The sequence below is a fragment of the Ceratotherium simum genome, chromosome 5, assembly GCF_057802395.1.
Source record: "Ceratotherium simum simum isolate JZ-2026a chromosome 5, ASM5780239v1, whole genome shotgun sequence".
NCBI classification, from domain to species: domain Eukaryota; kingdom Metazoa; phylum Chordata; class Mammalia; order Perissodactyla; family Rhinocerotidae; genus Ceratotherium; species Ceratotherium simum.
This window is the reverse complement of record NC_141904.1, coordinates 34,907,064-34,934,973: the sequence shown is the minus strand read 5'-3', so window position 1 is coordinate 34,934,973 and position 27,910 is coordinate 34,907,064. Positions and strand designations below refer to the sequence as shown.

The 27,910-nt window shown below is 41.2% G+C and overlaps 1 protein-coding gene across 2 annotated transcripts in view; it reads right to left on the bottom strand.

Annotated features, from left to right (window-relative positions):
* The window catches only part of TGFBR2 (transforming growth factor beta receptor 2), a 105,262-nt gene that overhangs the window by 58,580 nt on the left and 18,772 nt on the right, over nucleotides 1-27,910 (bottom strand). For both annotated transcript variants that reach the window (XM_087430662.1, XM_087430661.1), the window contains exons 2-3: nucleotides 11,311-11,476; nucleotides 6,313-6,503 (exon numbers count right to left, since the gene is read on the bottom strand). In XM_087430662.1, the coding sequence (XP_087286788.1) occupies nucleotides 6,313-6,503; nucleotides 11,311-11,465 (346 nt within the window). In that variant the 5' untranslated portion in view covers nucleotides 11,466-11,476. The remainder of the gene's footprint in view (nucleotides 1-6,312; nucleotides 6,504-11,310; nucleotides 11,477-27,910) is intronic.

The window sequence follows — 27,910 nt, the reverse complement described above, 5'->3', positions numbered from 1 at the left end:
TAAGGATTACATTGAATTTGTAGATTGCTTTAGGAAGTATGGAAACCATCAAGAAAACAGAAAGACAACCTAACAATTAAGAGAATATATTTGTGAACCATATATCTGATAAGGGGTTAACATCCAAAATATATACAGAACTCACACATCAACAGCAAAGAAACAAACAACTCAACTGAAAAAATGGGCAAAAGATCCAAACAGAGATTTTTATGAAGAAGATATACAGATGGCCAACAGACACATGAAAAGATGTTCAACATCACTAATTATTAGTGAAATGAAAATCAAAACTAGAATGAGATATCACCTAACACCCATCAGAATTAACAAGACAAGAAATAATAAGTGTTAGAGAAGATGTGGAGAAAAGGGAACTCTCATACACTGTTGGTGGGAGTGCAAACTGGTACAGCCACTATGGAAAACAGCATGGAGATTCCTCAAAAAATTAAGAATAGAACTACTATATGATCCAGCTATTCCACTGCTGAGTATTTACCCAAAGAACATGAAAACATGAATCTGTAAAGATATATGCATCTCTATGTTCACTGCAGCATTATTCACAATAGCCAAGACTTGGAAACAACCTAAGTGCCTGTCAAGGGATGAATGGATAAGGAAGATCTGATATATATACACAATAGAATACTACTCTGCTATAAAGAAAGATGAAATCTTGCCATTTATAACAACATGGATGGACTTTGAGGGTATTGTGCTAAGTGAAATAAGTCAGATGGAGAAAGTCAAATACCATATGATCTCACTCATAAGTAGAAGATAAAAACAACAACAACAATAAACAACACACAGATACAGAGATTATATTGCTGGTTACCAGAGGGGAAGCAGGGAGCAAGGAGGGCAAAAGGGTAACAGGGCACATGTGTACGGTCATGGATGATAATTAGTCTTAGAGTGGTAAACACAATGTAGTCTACGCAGAAATTGAAATATAATGATGTACACTTGAAATGTATACAATGTTATAAACCAATCTTACCTCAATAAAAAAATAAATAAATAAAAAGAATTTATAAACTGTCTGTGATATTCTCTGCACAGTAAGAGATTAAAACAAACATCAGGTTGATCCCTGCCCCCTGTGGCTTACATTCTAGTTTGAGAGGCAACATTATCAAATGCAACCTACTTGAAAATAATGGCAAACCAAGAACTGGGTTCTCCACAGCCTTCCTACTCAAAGTGAACTAGCAAATCTGAAATGCAAGCATGAGGTCAGGAAAGGAGAGAGAGCTGATAGAGGAGTACCCAGTTTCAGGCAAGAGTCCATCCTCAAAGGATGGGTGGTTTTGAGAGGCAGAAGGACAGAAAAGCATTCGGGGTTGATTATATAGCTCAGACCAGGAGAGGCTGAGCAGACTGGGGGATCCAGACAATCTAGAGGGCAGATCTCTAAAGACAGAGAATTATTCAACAAATGTGTGTGTATGTGGTTCATAGGATTGGCTTCACCAAAACTAGATTTACAATAGGAGAGTTGAGGAGGCATAGAAAAAGTCCCAGCAGAAGCACAACAGCCAAGAACAGAGTCCCAGAATTTGTCTACTCGATCTCATAACAGAAATATTCTATTCTAAAAATGAACTGGATAAACTGAGGGCCTGGTTTAGAAACTTAAAAGTCAAGGGCTGGAAATAAACCACTGAATCTGGCCAGTTGTAGACCATCTTAATAAACCCCAGCTTAAACTATTGTGTAGGTAATTATGAATGAACTGGAGAGGAGGGGGGTGTGTGTGTGTGTGAGAGAGAGAGAGAGATTTCCTTCCCTGTTTGACTTGCTCAACTGAGGGAATTTAGCTTGGAGGGTTTGGGTTTCAGTAGCCTTTATGGGTCATGAATTTAATAGTTCACTATGAATTGCTTTAAGAAAACTGCATAAACATAAGTTTGCATTCACCAAACAAGTAAATGAGGGGATTAAGGGATGTTTCAAACAGATTAATCCAATAGGGTGGTTTAAATAGAAAACTTGACTGTGACTTTAACTAGGATTTTTAAAATTTGATTTATAAGAAAATTTTAAGGAAGCTATATATAGAATAACACAAGCCGTAGCTGAGTGGAAAAGTCACTGGCTTTTTCTAGTGACAAACATCGAATGACTGAGCTGATGTTTCAATTGCCTCCTTCCCTGCTTAACACTCCCCAGCCCCAATAATGCCAAATAAGTCCCAGATATGCACACTCTGTTTTCTTGCTTACCCCTGAATTTCTTGGATCACTGAAGAATGAAGTGCAGTTGAGTTCTCCCAACACTTGCTGAATTTGCCTTTTCTTTTCTTTTTTAATATATATCCCAGAATCAGGTCACATATCAGGTGATAAAACTCAAACGTTTAAAATGACTCTTGCAGATGGAAATACCTATTTTGTTGCCAAAGGCAGTTATTTCAGAATACTAGCACTTTTGGTATATTCAGAAAACTGAAGAACTTTTAGCTCTCTCCATCACCTTCCTTCATTTTAATAGGGATCTGGTGGATCAGATACACTTCTGAAAGCTGGACTGAGGGGAGCACTCACTGCATGGCACACAGACAAGCAACATGGAGTGGGAGACAAAATCTGAGCTACATGATGCAGAATTGGCATTTGTTCCTTTTTTTTTGCATGCAAGGCTCGGGTGCCTGTAGAGGCAAAGGAATAGAGCAGCATCTTGTCATCCAAGGCTCAGGGCTCCCCACACGTCCATTCTTCAGAGGACTAAGGTCATGGCGTTGGTTAAGTAATAGGAAAATCACAAAATATAGAAAGAAAGCAACCACAGTTTTAAAATGAGAATAAAAATACCAATGATAACTGCAAAAGGGCATAAGGGAACCGACTGGGAGTCAGAAAAATGTTCTGAATCTTGGTTGTGGTAGTAGTTACACAGCTGTGTACATCTGTCACAATTCAGGCAACCATAAATTTAAAAGGATGAATTTTATGTAAATTATACATCAATGAATATGACTTTTAGAAAAAAATCTCAGTGGCATGCTTTACAAAATTCAGGATTTCCATGCAAAATTCCACGCAGAAAAATCTCTCTGGAAGAACGGATGACCAACTGTTAACAACAGCCAGGGAGATCGGGAGACAAACCAAAAGGAAGACTTTCTTTTCATTGTATCCGTTTTGTACCATTTGAAATTTTTAAACGCGTGTATATATTATCTGTTTAGGTAGACAAATAGAGATAAAGAGTGAGAAAAAGAGGAAATAAAAAGAGAAGAAGGAAGGAAAACCCTCATGGATTTTTTAGTTCACACATAGCCCATTATAAATCCTAGTTATGCCACCCCTTAGTCATGTGATCCTGGACAAAGTGTTAAAGGTCTCTGATCTTGGTTTTGTCATCCATAAGATGAGGATACTAACAGTGCATCCCTCAGACGTTGGCTATGAGATTAAATGAAGTCATGCCATGAAACGGGCTGAGTACCATACACAGCAACAGTACATTCTCTCTGAATGTCAGCTATCATTCATAATTGCACTGAAAATAAAGATCTACATTTAAAAAGAAAATCTCATGGCTCAATTTTTTTCTCTTACATATTTAACAAAAGATGGAAGATGTAAGTAATTATCATCCCAGTGTTTGTAGATCAATATCTGGCAAAAAGAACAGACTAATGTACTAATAATAAAAATACAGCATAAAATACTTCGAGCTTTTGTGTTCACCATCTTATTTGACCGAGTGGAGAAATAAAAATTGCTTCAGGAGTTGTCATTTCTTAGTATCAAGAAGAGATGGCGGCAATAAGAGAAATGGATCCCAAAATGTTGCTCCTAATATCTGATGTTTTAGGTAAGGGAAATATCCGATCACAGAGAATAGAGAGGCTTAAAAAGCAAACACTCCTGGAGCATTTCAGAAGACTCTGAAATCACCCAGACATCTCAGTCATCAGCTGTGCTGGATTTCTTGAGTTATACAATGAGAAATTGCCTTTATGCTGATTATCTCACTCACCTAAGGAAATAAGGAGCCTGGTAATGAATAGGAGGGAAAATGTGAATATTGGGCCCATCATTCTCACTTGAGTTGAAATACACTGAAAACTGAAGTCATTAATATCTTAAGAGCTTAGAGTAATATATATAAGTATATATCCAACTTGCAGGTCATTTATCATATTTTGCCTAGTTTGGATGAAATAAACTCTTCCATTATAGATAACCCAGTAAGCAAAAAGAGAGAAAAGCTTCATAGATGGTATCTGTAGATGGATATTCTGTATATCAAAGAACACATCCATCCATAGAAGGATATTCTACCACTGAGATTAATTCCTTTCGCTCAGCCTGGGCCTTCTTTTAAAAAGTGATCTACGCGGAGAAAGTTAATATTATTAACCAGGATATCAGGGGTTATCATGCTTTAGTGTGATTTAATCTAGTCAGATCTTCCCTCCTAACTCAAACTACATAAGGAAAATGAGAGAAATGGAGTGTTTATAGGATAAGAAAATAGGAAGGAGGAGTGATTTGGGAAAGTGTTGAGAGGAAGATGTACATGCCTGCCTTTGTACACTGAGAAGTTGGCACAGGTTGGGAGTGGGACAGGAAGAAAGAGAAACTGGCAGGGGAAGGGCACAGAGAGAGAAAGAGGTGGGTCTACAGTGCCATGAGAACCACGCACAAGGCATGAGACACATCATTTTTCATAGTTGGACACACACAGTAGCGTTGATAGTGTGTAGACTCAGTACTTGTGTTCCAAAAGGATTTTTTATTGAATCAGACCTATTTTGGGCTACAATAACCTTTCTCCACTCTGAGTTTGCATTCCTACAACCAAGAGAATACTATTTTCATCATCAGACTGACAAAATTAAAATGCTTATAATCTCCGGTGTTGGAGAAGATACCTGGAAATCTATATGCTCAGATATCTTTTTAGGGAGAAAAATAATTTAATAATGGTTATCCAAATTTAAAATGTGCATCACTTCTGATCCAGAAATTTCATTTCTAGAAATCCACCTTACAGAAATATTAGCACAAATGTACAAGATATTTTTTCAAGGACATTCAATGTAGCATTAAGCAGAAACCCAGAGACACCTAAATAATCTACCAACAGGAGAATGGTTAAAATACTCATTGAAGATAATTAATATTATGGAATTCTAGACAACAATTAAAAGGTGTGCAGGATATCTATATGTATTGTCTTGTTTAGAAGGAAGAGTAAAAGTGGTTGGGTAAAAAAAACGTTGCTAAATAATATTTATAGTATGTTCAGCTATTTGCAGTGAAAGATGGATGAGTGAATGGGATGGATGAATGGAAAGACAGACAGATGAATGGATGGAGGAAGGGAGGGAAGGTGGAAGGGAGACAAGGAGGGAGTAGGGAAAGAGAGGAGGGAAGGAAAGATAATATGAAAGAATGATAGAGAGCAGTGCGCATCCAACAAACTGTCAATATTGATTATCTGTTGGGTTGGGAGTGAGGGGATGAGGTTGATGAACTTTCATTTTTAAATTTTTCCAGACTGCTGGATTGTTTGAATTTTTGATAAGGAAAATATACTACTTTTGCAATTAAAAATCATTGCATAGTTTTTTTAAATTGAAAGAATAGTGTGTGCCTTCCATCCAAGCTGAACGAATGCTAAACTTCAAAGACAGAGGCTAGTGTCTAATCTAGTCTTCCCCTGTCTCCATAACTAAATCTTGCCTCATTATTGTCCCTCTGCATTTCAGTTCATCTCTCAAATACGACCAATGATAAGTACTCTTTAGACAAATCCTAGGAATATGTATGCAAAACCACTTGAGCGAACTCAAAGCAAGTCTCCTTCCCGTATCAAACAGCCTCCTCCAATATCTAGACCAGTAGTTCTCAAATTTTAGCTGCGTCAGAATCTCCTGGAGGGCTTGTTAAAACACTGATTGCTGGGCACCATACCCAGAGTGTCTGATTCACAGTCTGGGGGAGGCAAGGCCCCAGACTCCGAATTTTTAACAACATCTCCTGTTATGATGCTACTGCTGCTACCCCAGGGACTGCACTTTGAGAAACACTGCTCTAGGTGAAAGAAACTTTGTCAAAGACAAATAATAATGTGGGCCCCATGAGCTAGATTTGATAAGGACCAGAACCAACGCTGTTACTCCTTAAGCACCTCCTGCCACCAGGGGAACGGGTTCCTAATCCACAGAGCACGGCTCACTCTCCAGCATCAGCCACCGAAGGAGCTACTCTGAGACAGCAGACCAGGGACACAAGAAATCAACACAGAGGAAGTCGGGCTCCAGACCCTCAAGAGAAGAAAACTCACCTTCTGAGAAGATGATGTGGTCGTTGCACTCATCAGAGCTACAGGAACACATAAAGAAAGTCTCGCCAGACACCTTTTTTTCCTTCATAATACACTTTGGAGAAGCAGCATCTTCAAGAACAAATCCATGGAAGCGGAGCTTGGGGTCATGGCAAACCGTCTCTAGTGTTATGTTCTTATCATTCTTTCTCCTGGAGGGCAGGGGTTCATGGGGGGAGGGGAGAGAAAAAGAGAATGGGTGAATATCATCTCTGGACATAAAAGCAATCTGGACTGCATGTCCTTCATGAAGTTGTTTCTAACAATGGCAGCTGCTTCCTGGTCTCCAATATGAACAGGTTGTCCTATATTCTCCTGTGCTTTTTCTACTCATTTCATTTTTCCTTTCCTTATTCTCAGAACCCACTTATGTTCATACACATGAGGGCTTTCCTTGGGGGCTATCCTGTTGCAGAATTTTACACTTAAGTCTTAATTAATCACTAAAAGGGAGGGCACGGGAAAACAGAGGGTGGCTAGGTCTTCAGGATGATTTTAACCATCATCCTGAATGTACAGCAGGGCTCACTTTGCATCGCTAGTTGATTTGACAGAACCAGGGTCATGTCTAGCTAAATTGTTCTCAAAGAGCATGCCTGGGAAAGTAGTTGACTTCCTCTTTTTTTATTTGCTGGGCCCCAGGGCAGTGTGTCTGAGGGCATATTCCATGTCAGCAGCTGTGCTCAGAAAACCCAAGAAACTTCCTAGATAGAGAATTGCACTTTCCTGAATTACAGAAAGGAACAGAAGGGAAAAAAATTAAAACACGTGGAAAAGAACTGCAAGGTGTTCATAATTTACAGTTCAGAGAAACAGTTTATGCTGTCATAAACTGATTACTTCTACATTTAACATCCCTTCCCATCATATATTCGGAGCCTAACTCAGCTAAGGGCTCAGAGAATCTTTCATGTGGCATTTTACTTGGGCCCTAGGAAATACTCAGTTGGCTCTACATGTACATTACATTTAAAAATGCCATGATTAATGCCCACTATTATGACTGCAAAAGCCCAAATAAAACTCTGGCATCCTTGGAAAAGTACATTATTCTCTGCCTGCTTCAATCTGCTCCCCTCATAAACTTGCCATCTTGGATGACTCTGTCCAACTCCAAGGTTAGTCTAACCTCCTTTGTTCCATTTCTGCCCTTTTGAGAGCAAAAGACCTGTTGTCTTGAATGGTATTCTGTATACCTGGAGGGGGAATCTAGGGAAGGGCTAATCAGGCCTTAAATGCCATGAGAGGTCCAATCAGTTTTGCAAGCATACTCTTGCCTGGAAGGATTCTGAGTGCGTGCATATGAGTGCATGTGTGTGACCACACACGCTCGGGCACACTCACCAACTGCCCCCAGCCCCATCATGCACTGCTCACAGCAAGGAAAATGGCAGGCAAGCTGGAAGAAAGCAGCAGCTAAGGTACAGCTTTCACCTGGGAAAGAGTAGGGGCCATAACCACAGGGAAAGAGCAACTTTGAGCAGTCCCACCACCTAGTGCTTAGCTCAAGGACACTAAAGGTCAGGATGTCAACAAGGGGATAAGAAGACCAGGAGTGAGGGTGAGGATGGAACAGCCCAACCAGGAATGGAGTCAGTGTTTATATCATCCATGCAGCTCAGAGTTGACTCCTGCAGAGGTGCACACGCCCTTTGGTGCAAGAGCTCAAGGGTTCTGGAACTAATACTCAAGCAGACACAAGAGGAGCAAGCCCTTGCTAAGTAGGTCCTAATGTTAAAGGAAGAATGACAATAGGAATCCCTTCTCTAGGGTGGCTAGCAGGGAATTAAGTGAAACTTGCTTGGCAAGATCACACAACAAATGATGTATATTTAAAAATATACCCATCCTTAACCGCAAAGCTACTGGGAAGTCTTGACAAAAACGGTGGCCATGAAACAAGAGCACCTCCCTCCCTGCCCCCACAGTTCTGTGTGTGTGTGTGCACGCATGCTGGTGCTCATGTAGGGTTGCTTTTTGGTTTTGGTAACAAATTGAAGGCATGCTGACTCCCCTATGCTCCCAGGGAAAAGCATGGTGTCTCTTCCTTCTGAAGCTTCTAGAGGCCAAGGAATGGAACAAGGAAGGCATTGTGAGCCAGGAAATAAAGGTGCTCTATAATGATTGGGCAGCTCTTTCAGAGCCTCCTGCCTTCTACTTCTTGGCTGTTTAGAGAACTAAAGTCACAGAGAGGAAACTCAATTACAACACTTGAGTCTGGGTAAAGCCCTTAACTGCTTTCTCCACTCAACTCCTGTCGCAGTGCTCTCACTGACAGGGAGAGCTAACTTTGCAAAACATCTTTGGACATAGTTGAGCAAAGGAAGGAAAAATACAATGAAACAAAAACAGACTTCTTCTTGGTCCTGTGACATTTGCTCTGAGCCACTGAAGAAGTGGTCAAGATCCACTGAAAAAAACCCCACAGTAATGAAATTAATTTTGGTTCCAAAATATTTCTACTCTTGGGAAGAACTTAAGCATTCTACATGGTATGGGTGCACAACTGACATTACTTAATGGAATGAATCAATGAAAAGAACACTAAAGCTGAGAAAGGCATGGGAATGCACTGCCAGGAGAGAGGCTTTCAGTTCCACATCTGGCTATTTCTAAAACAGCCTCCTATCTTAGCTGGGGTTGCCTCAAAACAGACTTCAACGCTGTGAGATTTCAGTGCAGGAGGTTTGGGAGATGTGCCTGTAAGGTTCTGAACGAAGCAGTACTGCACGAAGCGGGCAGTTGAACCGCAATGCAGGTTGCACTCAAGGACTCAGCTGATCCCTCAGAAACTCTGAAGCAGGGATGGGCTGTCAGAGCTGTCCCAAATTGAGGCAAACTTGCCACGCATTTGGACCCTTGCATCCATCAGTCACAGGATGCTGGCCGCCCATGGAGAGGGGGCAAACTTGAGAGGCGGCCGAACTCAAATGAAGCAGCTCTGATCAGTGGAAGGGAATTCCCTGGAGGGACTCGGGGGTGATCTCTCAGCAGCCAATGCTGCCAGCAGCTGAAGGGGTGAGCGCTTCAGTGCTGAAGGGGTGAGGGAGCGGCACCACAGCACCCACTGCGCTTCCCTTTCTCCTTATCCACACTCCTGCTCCACAGGAGCAGCTGTCTTCACCAAGACAGGTCAAAATAACACTCACTGTATTTATTCTTTATAGCTGGGACACAGAGGAGACAGGAGGCTTCCTCTCCCCCACATGCTCACATTTGCTGAGACCACAAAGCCGCTACTGCAGAGAGACATTCACATTCAGTCATCGGGACTAGTACCACAGGTCAGGGAAACATACCTTAATTGAAAGAGCCCGTTTTGGGTAAGCTCGCACACACTGAGATAGCTCACAGTGGAGGTTTCAGTAAAGATGACCAGCAGAGACAGACCTAAAGAAGGAAGCCTGAGCTCATCTAGGCTGGTGTCTCAAATCTCTCCTGCACTAGACTGGACACATGGTCATCCAGCCTCTCCTGAACTTTATTTGACCTTTCCAGAGAAGGAAGCCTGTTCTGCTGTTAGGAAACTATGATTATGAAAATGTTGAAAGTTATACTGAGCACAAGTCTGTCCCCTGGTAAATTTTATGGACCCTCCTTCTGCCCTTCAGTTTGTACACAGAACAAGTTTATTCTATTTCTTGCTAGAGAGCCCTTCAAATATTTCTCAAGAAGACCCATGTCCTCTCTTTACTGGACTAACCATATCTAACTGCCTCAGCTACTCCTCAGATCCCATGCTTTCTAAACCTCTAATCATACTGGTCCCGTTCCTCTGAACATGATCTTTGTCAAAATCCCTTTTGCAAAAGCATTGCCCAGAACTGGACATGAATGAAGTTGACAGGTGCAGTAAGCTGTCACGACACGTCTTCGCTGTTAACATTCCTTTAGTTCTTAAGAAACTAATTCATCTTCTGGTACGTACGGAAATTTGCAAGGTTTTCAGATCTATCATCAAGGCTAACTATATGTGGTCTACAGAAAGTCTCAGATGACTCATTACCAAAGAGTAGGAAGATACTTGGGTTTATATTCTCATTTGCCAACTGGCCAGGAGACACACAGGTTACTTAAAGAAAAAAAGCCGATAAATTCCAAACATCAGAGTAAGTCTGCAAAATGTTATATTTCATTAATGAATTTATGCATTTTTATAAAAGGGGGACCTTTTAATGATCTCTGTTTTCCTTTCATCTCTTACTAATACCTCCAATCCATGACCACGAATTAATCCAATGATTCACGAGCACCGTGAGTGTGTGTGTATGTCCGTGTGTGTGTGTGTGTGTGTGTGTGTGTGTGTACACTGAGGTGGGGGGAATGAGAGAAGAGAGAGAGAGACAAAGGAGGAGGAAGCTGATTTAAGAGAAATATGTACCTCTGATCCCAGAGAAAGATGTGGTGTGTAGCCTAGCAGTGGTGTGAGTGACATGGCCAGGGCTTCACTAAGGAATGCGTTGGTTTTCTGGTTCCCCAAATAGCTTCCCTTTTTTTGACAAGTGCTTCTCTTCCAAAAGCTCACCGTTCATCTCCTCTCCTTCCACATAACAAGACTGAGATTGCCTCAGAAGAACAAAGCTCCTGGTGTCACAGGAGGTACTGAGGGTGTATTAACTAAATGACTAGTAAGTGGAAAGCCCTCCCCTTATATACTGTCACATACACATATAAACACACACATACAGACACATTTGATTATGAGTGTATGATACAGTGTATTTTCCAGAGATATTGTATACATTTTCAAATACATCTAATACATTTCAATAGATGTATTTGAAAATGTATACAATATCTCTGGAAAATACACTGAATAATTAAGAGAGAAGTAGGCTAAAGAAGAGGAAATGGGATGGATGTGTACACTTAGGGCACGGAGACACACCGACTCTACGTCCCACAAGCACACATTACTTATCAAAGGGGAAAACAAAGATTGTTAAAAGGCAGCCTTACCAGATAGCCACACAGACTTCATTTGGCTTCTCACACTTGGATGTGATGTTGCAGTTGCTCATGCAGGATTTCTGGTTGTCACAGGTGGCAGACCTCACGTTGCAAAATTTACACAATTGTGGAATCTTCACTGCATCATTGTCAGTGATCATCATGTCATTATTAACTGGGGGTAAGAGGAGAGAAAGATACGTTAAATAGTTATGTAACTGCTAGACAGCCTGCCAATGAATTCCCGATGATGATACGCGATTTCAAATGCACCTGATGTCCTAAGAATGAATAGGGAGATATGCAAAATAATGCCTTCACATCAGATTAGAATTTCCCTCCTAAATACAATTTGTGATGAAAGACATTGTAGGGTAGTGGTGGGTGGGGGAGGTTTGAGGAACTTCTTGCCTTTGTCAGTGATTAACATAAGGCACTCTTTCTACTAAAACGTGATCACTGCATCAAGAAACATAGACTGGATTGGCCCACTGCATAGTACGGGGTGCTGGGAGCACACGGAACAATACCCTTAAGGAAATTACAGCTTAGCTGGGTGGATAGACAAGGAAACAGGCGAGGAGAGGGTAACCCAAAATAGAGAGAAGCACAGAGGATGTGCGAGCCAGACAAGAGTCACCGCCCAGATGGGCAGGGAGAGGTCACAAGGCAGCAGAGCTGTGAAGTGCAAAAGGGAGTTGGCCAACTCAGAGGAGACCTCGTAGGTGAAGGACTTGGCCATCGCTTTCCTGACCTCCACCCCAAAGAGCTCTCAGGCCTCCTTGGCGAGAGATGGCTCTGACTTCTCTGTTGCCTTGAGGGAAATCAGCTGATTATCTGGTGCTGACTGAGCGCCTCCTAGACACAACCCCAAACACTGGCGAGGCGCTGGAGTCCTGCAGGTGAGAAAAACCTGAGCTCCACCTCAAGGGTCTGCTGCCTGCTACCTCTCTGACGTCAGCCCTCATCGCCACCACCACTTACTCCTTCCTCGCCAGCCCTCCTGCTCCTTACTCATTACCTTTTAGGACACACGGGCTTTTCCTGGAAGAAGCCAAGTTCCTTCCTTCCTCAGGCCTTGGCCTTGCTATTCCCTTTGTCTGGCTTCTTGTCACCTTTCTGGTCTCTGGTTAAATGTCACCTCTTCATCCTAAAGCAGCCCACAAGTAACTATCACAGGACTCTGTTTCATCTTCGGCCCAAAGTAACTCCATCACACACTTGCTTAGAATCTATCCACCAAAATGCAAGCTGCATGAGACTTTATCTGCCTTGTTTACACACTATGTTCCCAGTGCCAAGAAGAGGACCTGTCACATAGAAGGTATCCAAAAATATCTACAAATGGGTGAAAAGATGAATCCATGAAGGAATGAACATTTGGCCCTTTATACCAGTGGGAGAGGACACAGACCTTCTTCACTCACATCAGGGAGTAGCGTGACTATAAAGGGAATATTCATTCACAGTCACCAATAACATGTTGAAGACACACTGTTTTTGCAACACACATGCAACGTGCTGAGAGGGAATAAAAAAAGTATAAGACCTCCTGCCATGTCTTTTTTCTCAATGAGACCCCTTTCCATTGGGAATGGTGGTCATTCAAGGTATGAGTTTGGAGAGTCAAGTGAAGCAAGACAAGGCTATCGGGCATTTGGTCAACAAACATGAACCTAAAGACATTTATATGCTGGACTAAGGAAGATTAAGCCCCTAGACCACATGTGGCACTAGACTAGTCACTGGCCTCCACTAGGAAGTTGGGAGTTGGAGCTGAGAAAGCCTCCCCTCCCCTCCCTGTGTTAGATGTGCTCCTGCCTAAAGCCAGAGGGACAGTTTCAATGCCCTCTCATGGTCGCTGCCTGTCCCTGAATGTTAGCTTCCAGTCATCAATACTTTGCCACGCAACCCTCTTTGTCACTTGGGCTTAGCACCTGTTTCCTGGGTCTCTAAAAATATAAATACATATAAATTTAAGATTTGTTTTCTTGTGGTAACATTAAATATAGAAGAAAAAAATAAACCCATTCATCCCTCTAAGGCCTCAAGTTCATTTCAGGAGGTGTATTTTTAGGTAACAAACTATTTTGAAATTCTCAATGCCTCCCAGAGCAAGAGCTCTATGCTTAGCTAAAAATATGGGCCAAAATGCTCTCCTAACCTTGTGTTAGATTTGGGACTAACGCAACAAACAATACATATGTCTTCTGCAATGGTGAGATTTGGATCCATTTACGAAACAACTATTTTAACCCTTTAGGCTTCCCTATAACACATGAAAGCTAGGTCATGTTTATTTATTTGATCTTTCTTTTTTGTATAGAGTATGTTTCAGACAAACATCTGTTTGTTGGTTAGGAGGCTTTGCTGTTTTTATATATAAAATCGAGCCTGCATGACAGAATTAAGCCTTCCAACATGTTAGGATTTTAGCCTATAGTAGTGGTTATCAACTTTGGGGGCATGCTGGAATCCATCACCTAGGCAGCTTTAAAAATAATGAATACCCCCAGATATGCTGATTTAATTATTCTGGAGGGTCGCCTGGGCATCAGGATTTCTAGAAGCTGTCCAAATGGTTCTAATGCACAATCAAGGCTGCGAATCCTGACCTAGAATTAGTTGAAAACAACAGGACTGACACAAAACAAAACAGCAAAAAAACACCCCCTAACCCACAAAATCACGTTTGTATCCAACTTATGTGACAGTGAAGGGGAGCCCTCAATATGGCTGGAAGAAGTTTCCTTGCGAAAAACATGCACCTAAAGCTGTGTAATCAGCACTTTTACACCTGGGATGGAAAGGAGTCCTCTCCTGGGCTGGCCAATTCTTCCTAACAAAAGCTAAGAAGTGTGAGAAAAGTGACAGGAGTCCGGAGTGACAGGAGAGAAATAAAAACAGACGAGACTGTGCTGGAAGCAGCAGTGGCAGCCACAGACGCGTTGACAAGTATAAGTGGTTTAGATCCGATGCCTGCAAAACACAAGCAACAGTGAAAAGACAAAAAAAGGACCATCAAAAGAAAGAAAGAAAAAGAGTAAGAAAAAGAAAGAAGGGCCATCAAGTTGTCCAGTCGGGGGGCACCACTCAGACTGTAGTCTGTGCAAACGGGGGCCCCTGGAGATGTGGAGGTAGACAATTCATGCCGCCCTAACGGTGAGGCCAGGAAGAGAAAACCTCTCCGTTGAATTTTGGAAAAAGGCAAACAGCCGCCAACTTCATACTAGGAGGCACATGGGCATATGGGGTGGAGGGGATGGTGTGCAAGGGAACTTATAAATATTAGGCACCTACTGTGTGCTAGTCAAGATACATAAGTTATCACATATCACCTCCTGAGTACCCAGCAGGGAGGCCTCATTTTTCACTTTGTTACAGCAAAAGCTAGCACTGCTAAGGGGAGCAGGCTTTTCAGCTGGATCAGCTTCTTAATTTGAAAGCATCTACACAGGGCATAGTCACCACAATCCCCCCACAGCCAGCCACTCCCTATTAGTCCACGGCAGGAGGCTTCCCACCTTAACAATTCCAGCCAGCAAATACATGTCCAGCTTTCTCTTGAAGCCAGTATTCTCCTTTGTGAATATGTGTATTGGTGGGACAGAGAGGGAAGCGAAGAGGCAAAGCTACTCTGAACCTTTGTTGGGGGTCACCTAATGTTGAGAAAAGCTTTATGAACTCACTCTGGGGTGAGGGGGCAGACAGAAGTATATACAAACTTCTGCTCATCATTTCAGAGGGTTGGTTCACAGATTCCCTGAAGGCCCATAAGCCCCAGTTGAAGAATTCTAGGCCACCCCTAGAGTCCTTAAGAGTCACTGATAACATGTTAAGCGGTACACTGCTAATCAGAGGAGGTGGAGGGCTGGATCCACAGGAAAAGAAGTTACTGTTGTGACCTCACGTATGAAAAACAGCTTCTGTTTAATACATAATGTTTGTGAAGCCAAATGATGAAAAGTAAATGCTTACATGTGAATAGCCAAGGACAAAGATATTACTCTAACTAACACAACAAAAGCCTCCTAATTAACCCTATAGCAAACCTTAACCAACTTCAAAATGACTTCCAATTCAGGTTGTTAAATGACTCTCCTAAGTATCATTAGTTAAGATGCTCTCATATTAAGGCAGTGTATTTTACTGCCTAGAGACCCTCTGAGAGCAGCTGACCATCCTTAGGGAATTTTCTACCCATAACAGGCAAACTAGCTATTCATAATGTTCCACAAAGAGCTTCCAATAAGAATGTCTCTCACCTAGAAAGTCATTCAGTGAAGGAAGTGAACGTGGGCAGCTTCCTTCAGCATATGATAGGATCACGTGGTCCATCACATTTCACTTCTCTTCAAACAAACCCATGAGTAATAGCAAGACCTTGAGTCTGGGTCATACTGCCTTTCTCATTTCAGGGCACATTTTCCCCAACTCACTGCTTAGAGACAGACGTTCCACGTCTTGAGAATATGAATTAAGTAAGTGCTCAGCTGTGCCTATTTCCGGAACAGTCCTATTGTCTTTGAAGGTCAGAGATGAGCAGCCTAATAAGATTTAGACTTATTCCAGATAAACATTAGGAATTTTGCACATGAATTCTTAGTCCATATCTTTGGAATGGTGTCACCTATTAGCTGAACTCTTAGGTAAAATCTACAGATTCCACAAATAATCCTAAACACTTTACCAGAAATGTATTTGAATATTGTGGGAGATCAAAATTGGCCACCTCAAAATATGTCTCTTTACCTTGATTATTTTCTCTGAAAGAAACTTTGACCTCCCCCCACTAACTGAGGGATAGACTGGGAGGGTCCTTGCTAAGCCCATTCTTATCAAAGTTCTGTTTACCAAACACTTACATTCGTAAGGGAAATCTCCATTCATAAAGGTATCTCCCTCTCTGTACTGGGAAGAGGGGAGCATGACCTCATCTCTAGAAACTCTCATCAGTGCGGAAGGCGAGGACTTAAATCTGCATACTCTTGATGACTGTGCTTTCTGGTCATCTCACATAATTGACTCCCCCCACTCCCAACATCCTCTTTTGTCTTTACCTAAATCTATTTAAGAAGAGAACCTCTGTCATTTTGTTGAGAAACTTAGTTTCCCTGGTTTCTCCCATGTATACATGTTATAAAGCTTTGTTTGATTTTCTCCTGCTATCCAGTCTCATGTCAATTTAATTTGTAGCCCAACCAGAAAGGACCCAGAGTGGGTAGAGATTAGTCCTCCTTCCCTTCAGTATCTTTGAATTCATGCATCTTTCTACTGTTCTTTTCTGGCATGTTTTTGGGGGGCACTTAAGAATTCATTTATTACACAAACACCTGTGGGTATCTTGCTTAGTGCTATATATTTCACAGCAGGATCACTAAAATTGATACAACTAAGTGCAGCATTGCAAAGAATAATCCATGGCAACTGGTGAAAAGAACTCACTATGCCTGGGAGCCATGCTTCTCAGATGTTAATAAGCACATGAATCCCTTCGGAATATGTTAACCGCCTCCCGCCACACACACACAGGTGTGGGGTGGCTTATTGGCTCATGCGATTGTGGAGCTGGCAGGTCTGAATTTTATAGGGCAGGCTGGTGGGCTGGAGACTCAGGCGGGAATCAAGGTCACAGTTCTGAGGCAGAATTTCTTCTCCAGGAACCTCAGTTTTGCTCGTAAGGCCTTCCAACTAATTAGATGAGGTCCATTCACATTATCGAGGGTAAGCGCCTTTTCTGAAGTCAGCTGACTGTAGCTGTTAATCACATTGACAAAGTACCTTCACAGCAACACCTAGATTAGGGTTTCATTCAAGAACTGGACACCATGGCGTAGCCAAGCACTCCTACAACTGACCACCACAGGGAGGAAGCGAGACTGTGCTGCCAGCTGATGGGGATGCTGCCCGTTTACACTGAGGAGGAAGGCTATGGAGAACCCAGTTTGGGGTCATTATTTCCCTTTCTCTCCTTATTTTTGACATAGCAAAATTCAATTCCTATTCCCCACCCTTTTTACAGCCCTGTGTCATCTTACAGTTCTTTCCATCTGCTTTTCTCATGAGCCTGGCCTCTTGAACGACCACAGGCCCAGAGGCTCAGATCACCATATGGACCCAGAATGGAAAGACTTTTTCTCTGAAAGAAGGTTTTTAATTGCAGTTGGCGTTTCAGAGTCAGACACTGAGGCAACCATCTGGCAGGCAGACGCCATGAGCTGTGATGCTGGCAACAAACACTCCAGGCAGGGCCCTTGAGACCAGGTGGGACAAGTCTAGTGGCCTATCCCACAGGTCCTCCCACCCACAACAAAGCAACAAGTCAACAACCTCAGAGGAGTCCCCTCATGACTCTTCATGAAAGGAAGACATTCCCAAATGAATCAAATACTTTGGACAGTTACTATAAACAAACAAACAGACAAACAAAAACACATTGTGATTAATGCAAAGGTATTTTAGGAATACTTCCCTTCTCTGAACTTCTATTGCATAATTGGAAATTCTAACACAATGCAATTCTTTTTTAGTTTTAAAGTTGTATTTGAATCCTCATTCTGTATAACTATAAGTGTCTTGGGAGAAGGAGAGGTGGGGCTTTCTTTCAAGTGCCAGCCCCACATAGTCTCTGGGGCACCAGAATCAGTACTAGAGAAACCATCACTTAGTTAACGGGAGACCAGACTGCGGGAAGGAACAAAACAGAGACAAGTGACCTGAAGGCATCAAGTCTTCTTTCACGCAAATATTTTTCTAATAATGATACTTTTAAAAAACCTTCCAAGGATGACCTAATCAATACTCTAAAATCTCTTTGAAATGGCAGAGAAATCATTCTAGTCAAAAACCTAGTAAGAAAAGATATATATCTCTCCATATTGAAACTGCCTACCACATAGTCAACAATTAAGGATTTATCAAGTGCCCATGATATTTCTGCAAAGTATGAGATTAAAACAAACATCAGGTTGATCCCTGCCCTCTGTGGCTTTCATTCTAGTTTGAAAGGCAATGTTATCAAATGCAACCCTACTTGGAAATAATGTCCTGTCAAGAACTGGGTTCTCCACAGCCTTCCTACTCAAAGTGTGAACCGGCAAACCTGAAATGCAAGCTTGAGGTCAGGAAAGGAGAGAGAGCTGATAGAGGAGTACCCAGCTTCATGCAAGAGGCCATCGTTAAAGGATGGCTGGTCTTGAGAGGCAGAAAAGGACAGAAAGGGATTCTGGGTTGAGAATATAGCTCAGACCAGGAGAGGTTGAGCAGACTGGGGGATCCAGACAATCTAGAGGGCAGATCTCTAAAGACAGAGAATTATTGTCTGCATCCTCCATTTTACAGATGGAAAGGCTGAGAGGCACACGGATGTTCTAGCTGTGCACGTGGTTCATAGGACTGGCTTAACCAAAATTAGATTTACAATAGTGAAGGAGAGTTGAGGAGGCATAGAAAAAGTCCCAGCAGAAGCACAACAGCCAAGAACAGAATCCTAGACTTTGTCTACTCAATCTCATAACAGAAATATTCTATTCTAAAAATGAACTGGATAAACTGAGTGCCTGGTTTAGAAACTTAAAAGTCAAGGGCTGGAAATAAACCACTGAATCTAGACAGTTGCAGACCATCTTAATAAACCCCAGCTTAAACTATTATGTAGGTAATTATGAATGAACTGGAGAGGAGGGGTGTGTGTGTGTGATTTCCCTCCCTGTTTGACTTACTCAACTGAGAGAATTTAGCTTTGAGGGTTTGGGTTTCAGCAGCCTTTTTGGCTCAATGAGGTTTAACAGTTCACTATGGATTGCTTTAAGAAAACTGCATAAACATAAATTTGTATTCACCAAACAAGTAAATGAAGAGATTAAGGGATGTTTCAAACGGATTAATCCAATGGGGCACTTTAAATGGAAAATTTGACTTTAAACTAGGATTTTTAAAATTTGATTTACAAGAAAATTTTAAGGAAGCTATATATAGAATAACACAAGCTGTAGCTGAGTGGAAAACTCAGTGGCTTTTTCTAGTGACAAACATCAAATAACTGAGCTGACATTTCAATTGCCTCCTTCCCTACTTAACACTCCCCAGCCCCAATAATGCCAAATAACTCCCAAATATGCACACTCTGTTTTCTTGCTTACCCCTGAATTTCTTGGATCACTGCAGAAGGAAGTGCAGTTGGGTTCTCCCAACACTTGCTGAATTTGCCTTTTTTTTTTTTTTTTGGATGTATATCCCAGAATCAGGTCACATATCAGGTGATAAAATCCAAACATTTAAAATGACTCTTGCAGATGGAAATACCTATATTGTTGCCAAAGGCAGTTATTTCAGAATACTAGCACTTTTGCCATATTCAGAAAGCTGAAGAACTTTTATCTCTCTCCATCACCTTCCTTCATTTTAATAGGGATCTGGTGGATCAGATACACTTCTGAAAGCTGGACAGAGGGGAGCAGTCTGCAGGAAATACCATCGTCCAGTTTGCAGCAAATACCACTATCCATAGTTGGCAATTCTAGCTTAACTTTGAGAAAGCTGACTTTAACAGTGTCTTTATCTGGCAAATCCTAACTGGAGAGTCTTTCAAAGAAGCCAAAAACCAGGAGGATGCAGGGGCTGAGGCTAAGGAAAAGAGAAAACCAGCTGAAAATATTGAAGGAGTAGAATGTAGCAGTATTTCATGGCCTGCTAAAGCAATAACGATGCTTTCGTAGGGAAGTTTTTTAACGTTGGTACTTTACAAAAAGTAATAGTAACTGAGAAAGAATTCTCCCTTGGTTGATATGACTTGGACAGTGTGCTGTAGCAACACGGGAAATAACCCAGAGATTACCGAAAATAAAAGATGATTAATTAATTCTCTTGGTTACAGTCAAAACAAAATTGGTAAATAGTCTGATAGAGGCAAGATAATGAGCACACGATTTATGGAGTGTTTTAACATTCCAATTCAGCTAAAATAATTCGTTGCATACCAGAAAAATTAGCCAACATAAACAAATATGCATTATTTATCTGATCTGTGAGCACCCTCATATTAAACCCTTGCAGAAAGGTTGGACAGTATAAGACAAAGCCCTTTACTCCAGATGCTTACATTCTTGTAGGGAACGAAAAAACATGTACAAAGATGATAGTTATCAAAAGAACTTTGGAAATGGAAAAAGGTCTACGTGAAGATGTGCTTTTCAATTAAGTTACTCATTTAGGATTTAAACAATACTTTATCTCAAAGTGCTGAGGCAGCTTTAATGCAAAAACTAATACAAAATCTGGTAAGAGGGATTTTTTTAAAGGTAGCAATTAGAGGATTAGAAAAATAGGCACCTGAGATGAGTCATTTGCTTCAACTAAGCAAGGAATTTGGTTTGAATATCAATTTCCTGTGAGATTCGGCTTTTCATTTATAAATTTCTCCATGGAGCTGCTCCCCACCCCCTAGCCCCCAGATGTGCTGCAGAGTCCTGGTGCATGCCGGGTGTCTGAAAGGTTTTTCAATTTCAGTTTTATTAAGTATGTGAAAATATCAGTCAAAGCAGCTGATTCCTATGTTCATGCTCTGGAAAAGGGCCAGAAATACTACTGCACTCGGGGGGTATAGCCCTTCAAAGAGTGAGGTCCAAGATGCTTGGTTTCTGACAACCAGATAACTTGGGAGACCAGGCTGGGTGATGCTAAGGCAGAGATCACTTTGTGGGGGTGCGTGAGCTAGGGACAGCTCACAGGTGTGTTCTGTTTGTCCTCAACTCTTTTCTTTTTAACATGTGAAACCAAGTTTTAAAATTAGGATATTTCACATGAAAAGCCAGATTTCTAACTCCACTTAGGAAAATAAAAAGATTTGGCAACAGTGGGCCTACATCATCCCATGACCACAGTCAGCTGGTGGTGAGGGGCGGTGCCCTTGAGGTGATGCCAGTAGGATCAAGTTTGCCTCACCCCTCCCAGTCTCTTGTGTCTCCCACCCCTCTGCCTGGCCCCTGTGGGCCATCTGAATTTTTACCATTAATGATTATTTAATATATCCATTCAATTCTCTCTTCCAATATTGGATGTTTAACTAGAATGTAAAAATTCCTGATTTGACTCTTAATATGGATATTTTCTAACATGCATTTGATTCTCTAATATGGATACTCACATTTCAGTTTAAGGAAAAGAAAAATTTTCTACTTTAGATATCAGATCTGTGTGGGATAATAATAATTGTTATTATTTCCATTATCACCATTTATTGAATGCAAACCACATACCTAGTACAGTACTAAGTGCTGTGATGATTATTTCATTTACTTATCACAACGACCATGTAATTTTGTCATCATCATTTTATAGATGGGAAATTAAGGGTCAAAGAAGTGAAATAACTTATCCAAGGTCAATGAGAGATAGCTAATGAGACACAAAGTCACAGGTCACATGTAACCACTTGTCCTTCCTGATACTCACAAGAGAATAGATATTCCCATTGTGAAGGTTTAAGAGCAGAGATTTCCACTCATTCCAGGGGAAGACAAAGACATTGAGTGGGGCCTGTAGGAGTTGCGAGGAGTAGGCAGGGGCAGAGGGAGCAGTAAGTTTCTTGGAAAAGAGCTTTGGTTTTTTGTAATTACTTCACTTATTTTAGGAGACACATATAGTAAAGGCAGCTTGGTGAAGTCGAAGAGTTTTTAGGTCAAGGACCTGAGAGGGAGTTCAGGTTCTGCCAGTATTAGTGGTGGCAACAAGGGCGAGCCACTTAACTTCTCAGAACCTCCATTTCTTGATCTATGAAATGGTACTCTCTAGGGTCAGGACGAAGAGAAGACATTCTCCAAGTCCATGTGACAATTGTCTAGACAATAAAAAGTGCCACACAAGCACTGTCTGATTAGAAAAGTAACTGCATGCAATGCTCCTTCTCATGAAAGAAAATTACAGGAAAGGTAACACAAGATAATTAAGAGTTTGGTAAATCTATTCCTACCCATCAATAGAATGCAGCACTTTGATGACTTCTAAAAAATCTTTCAGGAAATTAGTCAATAGACAAATTGAAATATAATAACTTTTTGTTACCAATATGCTCCAAAGCTTTCAGAGATATAATGGAATCAATCACTGTTACAATCAAGTCCTCAAGAGTGCTTCGGATCTTTAAACAATCCTTCTAGAACCCAATAATCTGGTTTTAAAATCGTTCATAACAAGCTTCATAACCATACTGTCTGGCAAATAGACAGTAACTTGAAGATCAAGTTCAATTTTCAAACCCTCTGCTGACTCTTGCATAACATTCAACAGGCAAGGGCTGATCTGTTTTGGCTTTGAGACACTTAGTGTGTAATTTGGCAACATGCTAATAAAATTAGTGAGCTTGACATGCAGAGATGGGGAGGCAATGAGGCGCCTTAAGATTACGGAATTCTAAAATATTGAAATCAAGTTATGTTTGGTGTTCTTTCTCAAGGAAATAAAACTACCACACTTTGATTCACAGCTGATGAGAGAATTGAAGAAGAATATGAGCAACAATTTTACTAGATTATTAAGTATCTAATTAAGAAGTATTCTATACCATTCAGATGTATGCAAAGCAATATTCTTTAATCTCTTCTCCTTAGGCCATTTACTCATGTAAAAATTAATTACGTGATTCTGCCATACAGTTTCTACTGGAGGAGAATTCACCACTCTGAGAGTGGAAGCAGGTTGCAGTAGAGAAGGCTCTGGACTGTCTGTGAGCTGGTGGTGTGTTCACGGGCAATTTCTCAACCACCCACTGTGTCTGTCCTCCGACCAGTCAAATAGGTGGGCTGAGCACGATGATCTTTAAGGTCCCTTTCATTTCGGAAAATATTCACAGTTCAACCCCCAAAAGTTAAGAGAGCTGAATAATTCGAATATGGCAAAGCTTAGACCTGCAGCCCTGGTTAAATAGAACGACATGCGATGTTTCAGCTTATAAGAAAAATGGCTTCAGGACTATCAAGCAGTGTGATTTGCATTTTGGTTTGTTTTCTCTGCTAATTGAGAAATTCACTCTCTGCAACTTGTTAGTATGCTGTTTAAGTACCACATCCCCCCCTTAACACTCATACACAGAATTAAACCTGATCACTGCAGCTGATCAGTCTTGCAAGAACAAAACAGTGTCATTTGTGCATCACGAGGCTGGAAGGAAGGAAAATTATGTCAGGTGACAAAGGATCACTTTCCATTCAGCCCTTGTAGGCATTTCCTCTAATTTTATGGGGGATGTGGAGGAAATTCTGATTTAGAGCAGAGCCATTTACTGTAACAATTTAAAACAACAACCTTCAGCATGTTTCTAATGTTTCTAGTCTACGTTGTCTCTGAATGTGTTCTCTGGGCTCAGCTTGAATGATAAGTAATAATAACAAAAGGTATGATTACGTAAAAACGTCCTATTGTTTGATCAATGCCTTGATTATGTGTGCCAAACGGTTATGGAAGATTAGTATTATTATTCCCATTTTACAGAAGAGGAAAGTGTTTAAGTAACTTGCTGAGGTTGGCAGACTGCAGGCTGTAAGCTTCATGATGGCAGGGACTATCATCTGTCCTATTCTGTGACAACAGCTTCAGTCCGGGGTCTGCCACATAACAGGGGCTCAATAAATGTTGGTTGAATTAAAAGCCAAAATTCAGAATCAAGCTCCTTCTACTAGGCCATCTATTCAAGGCTGATTTTCCACAAAATGCAAATTAAGGAAAAGAAATATAGTCAATTTTAAGGAAATGAAAGTAGAAACCACTCCTAGTGTAATTTCAGCACTACATTAAAACAGTGATCCACTTCTAAAAGAATTTGGGGAGGTTTTTAATTGACTACTAGCAGCCAAACTACCCTTGACTAGTTGGCATAAGAGGACTAAAACGCACGTTCAGATTCACTCTGGTTTCTCAGATAACACCCAACACTTTGAATTCTCCCCCTCCATGTTTTTCAAGCAGAGGAAGTGAAATAAAAAAGAAACAAGTTTCAAGCATTGTTAAGGCTTCAAGAGTTGACAACAAAGGGCAGGAAATTTGAAACGAAATCTGAGAATCTGCCCTTAAACTGGGCAACTTGGCTTGTTTTCTCACAGTGCAGTTGGATGAGAAAGTGTGAGGCGGACCTCTGCCTTTCCTGGGCATTACTCATTGCTGTCATGACCTTACTGTTATTTGCAGTAAACAGCAGAAATGCCCTGCATGAGGTAAGTAGCTGCAATTTGTATGATACTACCCTCCCATGAGTGAAAAGTCAACTCCCCTCCAAGCCCTAAGGATTCCACTAAAGTTGGTGAGACGAGAGAGCAGCATCCATACCATGATGTTGTTTGATTGTCAACAGGCTGCAGTAGAGTCAAGATAGATTCCAGCCATCATTTTAATATGGAAAATGAGAACCACACTCAAAATTCTTGAATTGTGTTCTTCTCGCATAGTACTGGAATACGCGATGAGCTCCTTCCATCCATGGGGAATGGCCACATTTGCATACTGAAATAACATTCAGTGCTAGGCATGAGAGTGGAATAAGTAACTTAAATGTTGAAATGCTTTGATTTACCTTTGACTAGATACTTTCTAGATCTTAGGACTTTTTCTGCAAGCTCTTGTATGCAGCTAACTTGCGCACCTTTGATTCGCCCTTCACTCAAATAATCTTAGTCGTTAAACCGACTTAGCGCTGGAGTGCAAGCCAAGATATGTAAAATGCTGCATGGCCCCAGAAGTGACCGTGAAAGAACAACTTTGACTACATTTCACAGTCTCTTACCCATCTTAGTCTAATCTTTTTACCAATATCAATGGGGCTGCAGAGTGGGTCCAGTTCTCATGGAGTCCAGTGTAAAAATGTGTGTCTATAAATGTAAAAAGAGAGAAGCAAAGATGAGAGACCATGGGGGAGTGGAGAGGAAGAGAAGGGATGACAAGCACACTCTGGTTTGGGGGCATTTGAACTTGCTGTTCCCTCCAACTAGAATGTTCTTACCCTAGATATCTGCCTTCTTCAGATAGAGATGTGACAACTTTGTCTAAAATTATAAATGCTCACCATCACTCTCTGCCCCTTACCCTGCACATATCATCCCTAACATCCTGGTGGAATCCTGTTTGCTAACTTGCACACATGGACTTTGTTTCGCTCACTGCTGTACTCCAGACTCTTGCACACTGCCTGGCACGTGGTAGTTGGTACTCAATAAACACTTGCTTCCAGTTTTCCATTTCCCTCTGTCGCCTGAAGCCAAGTCTCATATCCTTCCTAAGTTCCAAGAGAAACCCTCTACCCTTCTGATAAATTCCTCTTATTTATAAAAAATTAATGCATATGTGCAGTTCCTGGACAATGAATAAAAATATGCTCACAGAGGCAACAGGACAATAGAAAAAAAAAAAAGATCTACTGAACCCAGGCATGGAGGGTGTGAATAGTCAGTGAAGAGTTTAAAAAAAATAAAAAGCTCAAGGTTGTCAGTCAAAATGAGCAGTATAAAGAAGTCAGTTCAGAAGTCAAAGAGATTTTTTTTCCTGGAAGAAGTGGTTCGTGAAGGTGGAAGAAGATGCTTCTCTCTAGACACATTGTTCTGAAGCCAAGGGGACAGTCTGGAGCTGCACTGCATAATACAGCAGCCTCAAGTACACACGGCTTTTTACATTTAAATTTAAATTAATAAATTTAAATAAAATCACATATTCAGTTTCAAGTCCCACTAGCCATTTTCAAGTACTTATAACCACGTATGGCCAGGGTAGATAGATATAGAACATTTTCATCCCCACAGAAAGTTCTATTGGACAACACTGATCTAAAGAAATCCAAAAAGACCTGGGTTCCTCAGTTCCAGGAAGATCTCCAATTAAAGGCTACAAGGGAGGGAGAAGTAGGACAGAGCCAGAAAAGATGCCCCACTGGAAGGAGACTTGACTATTGGCTTGGATGTCGTTTGTGATTAAAGTTCCATCCCAACTTCCTAAGGAATGTGTTTTGTATTCAATGATTGGCTGTCTGTAGTATTAGTGCTGAGATAGGGACAGAAGACAATCAGGGACAAAGGCTAGGGTTCCATGGTAAACCCATAAGCCCTGAGTGGCAGCAGCAGAAGGTCCCAGAAGTGAGAAAAATGGATCGAAGTAGGTTTGCAACAAGCTGAAACCTGTGAAGGCTCAATCAGCTGGCACAACCTCTCAACATGCAAATCCCTGTGCCTAAGATAAAAGACTGTTTAAAAAAAAAGTAAGGCTCGTCTGACTCCTAAGGTATCAAGTAATTCTTACTAAGCCCCATTTCAATGACTGAAACATAATGCAGAGTTGAGGCACACAGATTAAGCTTCCAGTCAAAGCCCACAAAGCCTACAGCAAGGAAATTAACATTTTAGAAAAAATACTGGCTTTTTCTTTTTCAAGGTTTTTTGGAGGGCTTAAATCACAGCATGCCAAATAAGGGTGAGTTTAGAAGAACATAGCGGAGAGGTGACCAATGGGGGGAGAATTTATTCACCAGGGAAAATCCCAGTGCCCTCAGGGAAGCCACTTCCACTGGACTCTTGTGATGAAAGCTAAACCGAATTAAAAGCATTCCTCCAGGGCAAGTTTTCTCCTGGAGACACCTACCTGCCTCTTTAACTTCTCTTTACCCAGCAGTAGGAGCTTGAATGGTTTATAATCCCTACCACTCCATGAGTAGAGACTTTAAGCATATTTTTCTCTGGCAAGACAATGCTACTTTTACAGTCCTTTTAAGATTAAAACTAAAAACACAGATGATACAAGAGGCCTGGCTGGGTCCTCCTACAACAAAGTATTATAATTAGAGTGTATTGCTAAGGAGTATTTCATGAACATTAGAATAACACGTAACTAGGACAGAAACAGCTCATAATTCCCAAGTACAGGAGTGGAAAGGTACAAATAATTTAATCTGTCCTGCTATGATTACAGGTGCTAAGAAATGACCTGAATACACCTCTTTGGAGGGCTTGAGGAGAATACGAACTTTAAGGATACTCCTCAACTGTTCTGTTACGGTAGCCAATAGCCACATGTGGCTGTTTACATTTAATTAAAATAAAATAATATTTAAAATTCAGTCTCTTAGTCGCACCTGCCACATTTCAAACCACATGTGGCTCATGGTTACTATGCTGGATAGCACAGATATAAAATACTGTCACCAGTGCAGAAAGTTGTACTAAACCAGTGCTGTTCTCTAAGATGGCTACATAATTTGTCTCACTATGGTAAGAAAGATTATGAGGTTAAAAAGCTCCCCAAATACCAAGTTTCTGGGCTATGGGCAACCTCTCCACCATGGTGAATTCCTTGCAGTGGTTTATATAGGTTGTCCACTCAAGCCAACCTCTCCACTCTCAAGCCCATTAAAATGGCATTAGATATAATAAAACTATTCCTTTGAGGCTCTACCCAATTGAAACTCTAAATTCTTCAGAAATCCAAAAGTATGATGCATATCTTTGAGATACTTGAGGTGCAAACATGTCAAGAAAATGTCTGTGAGTGGGGCCCCAGCAAATGCAGGCACTCTCTGGAATTAAGGAATCTGTGTCCTTGTTTGTTTTTTTCACACCTTATTCCAGAGGACTCAGCAGGC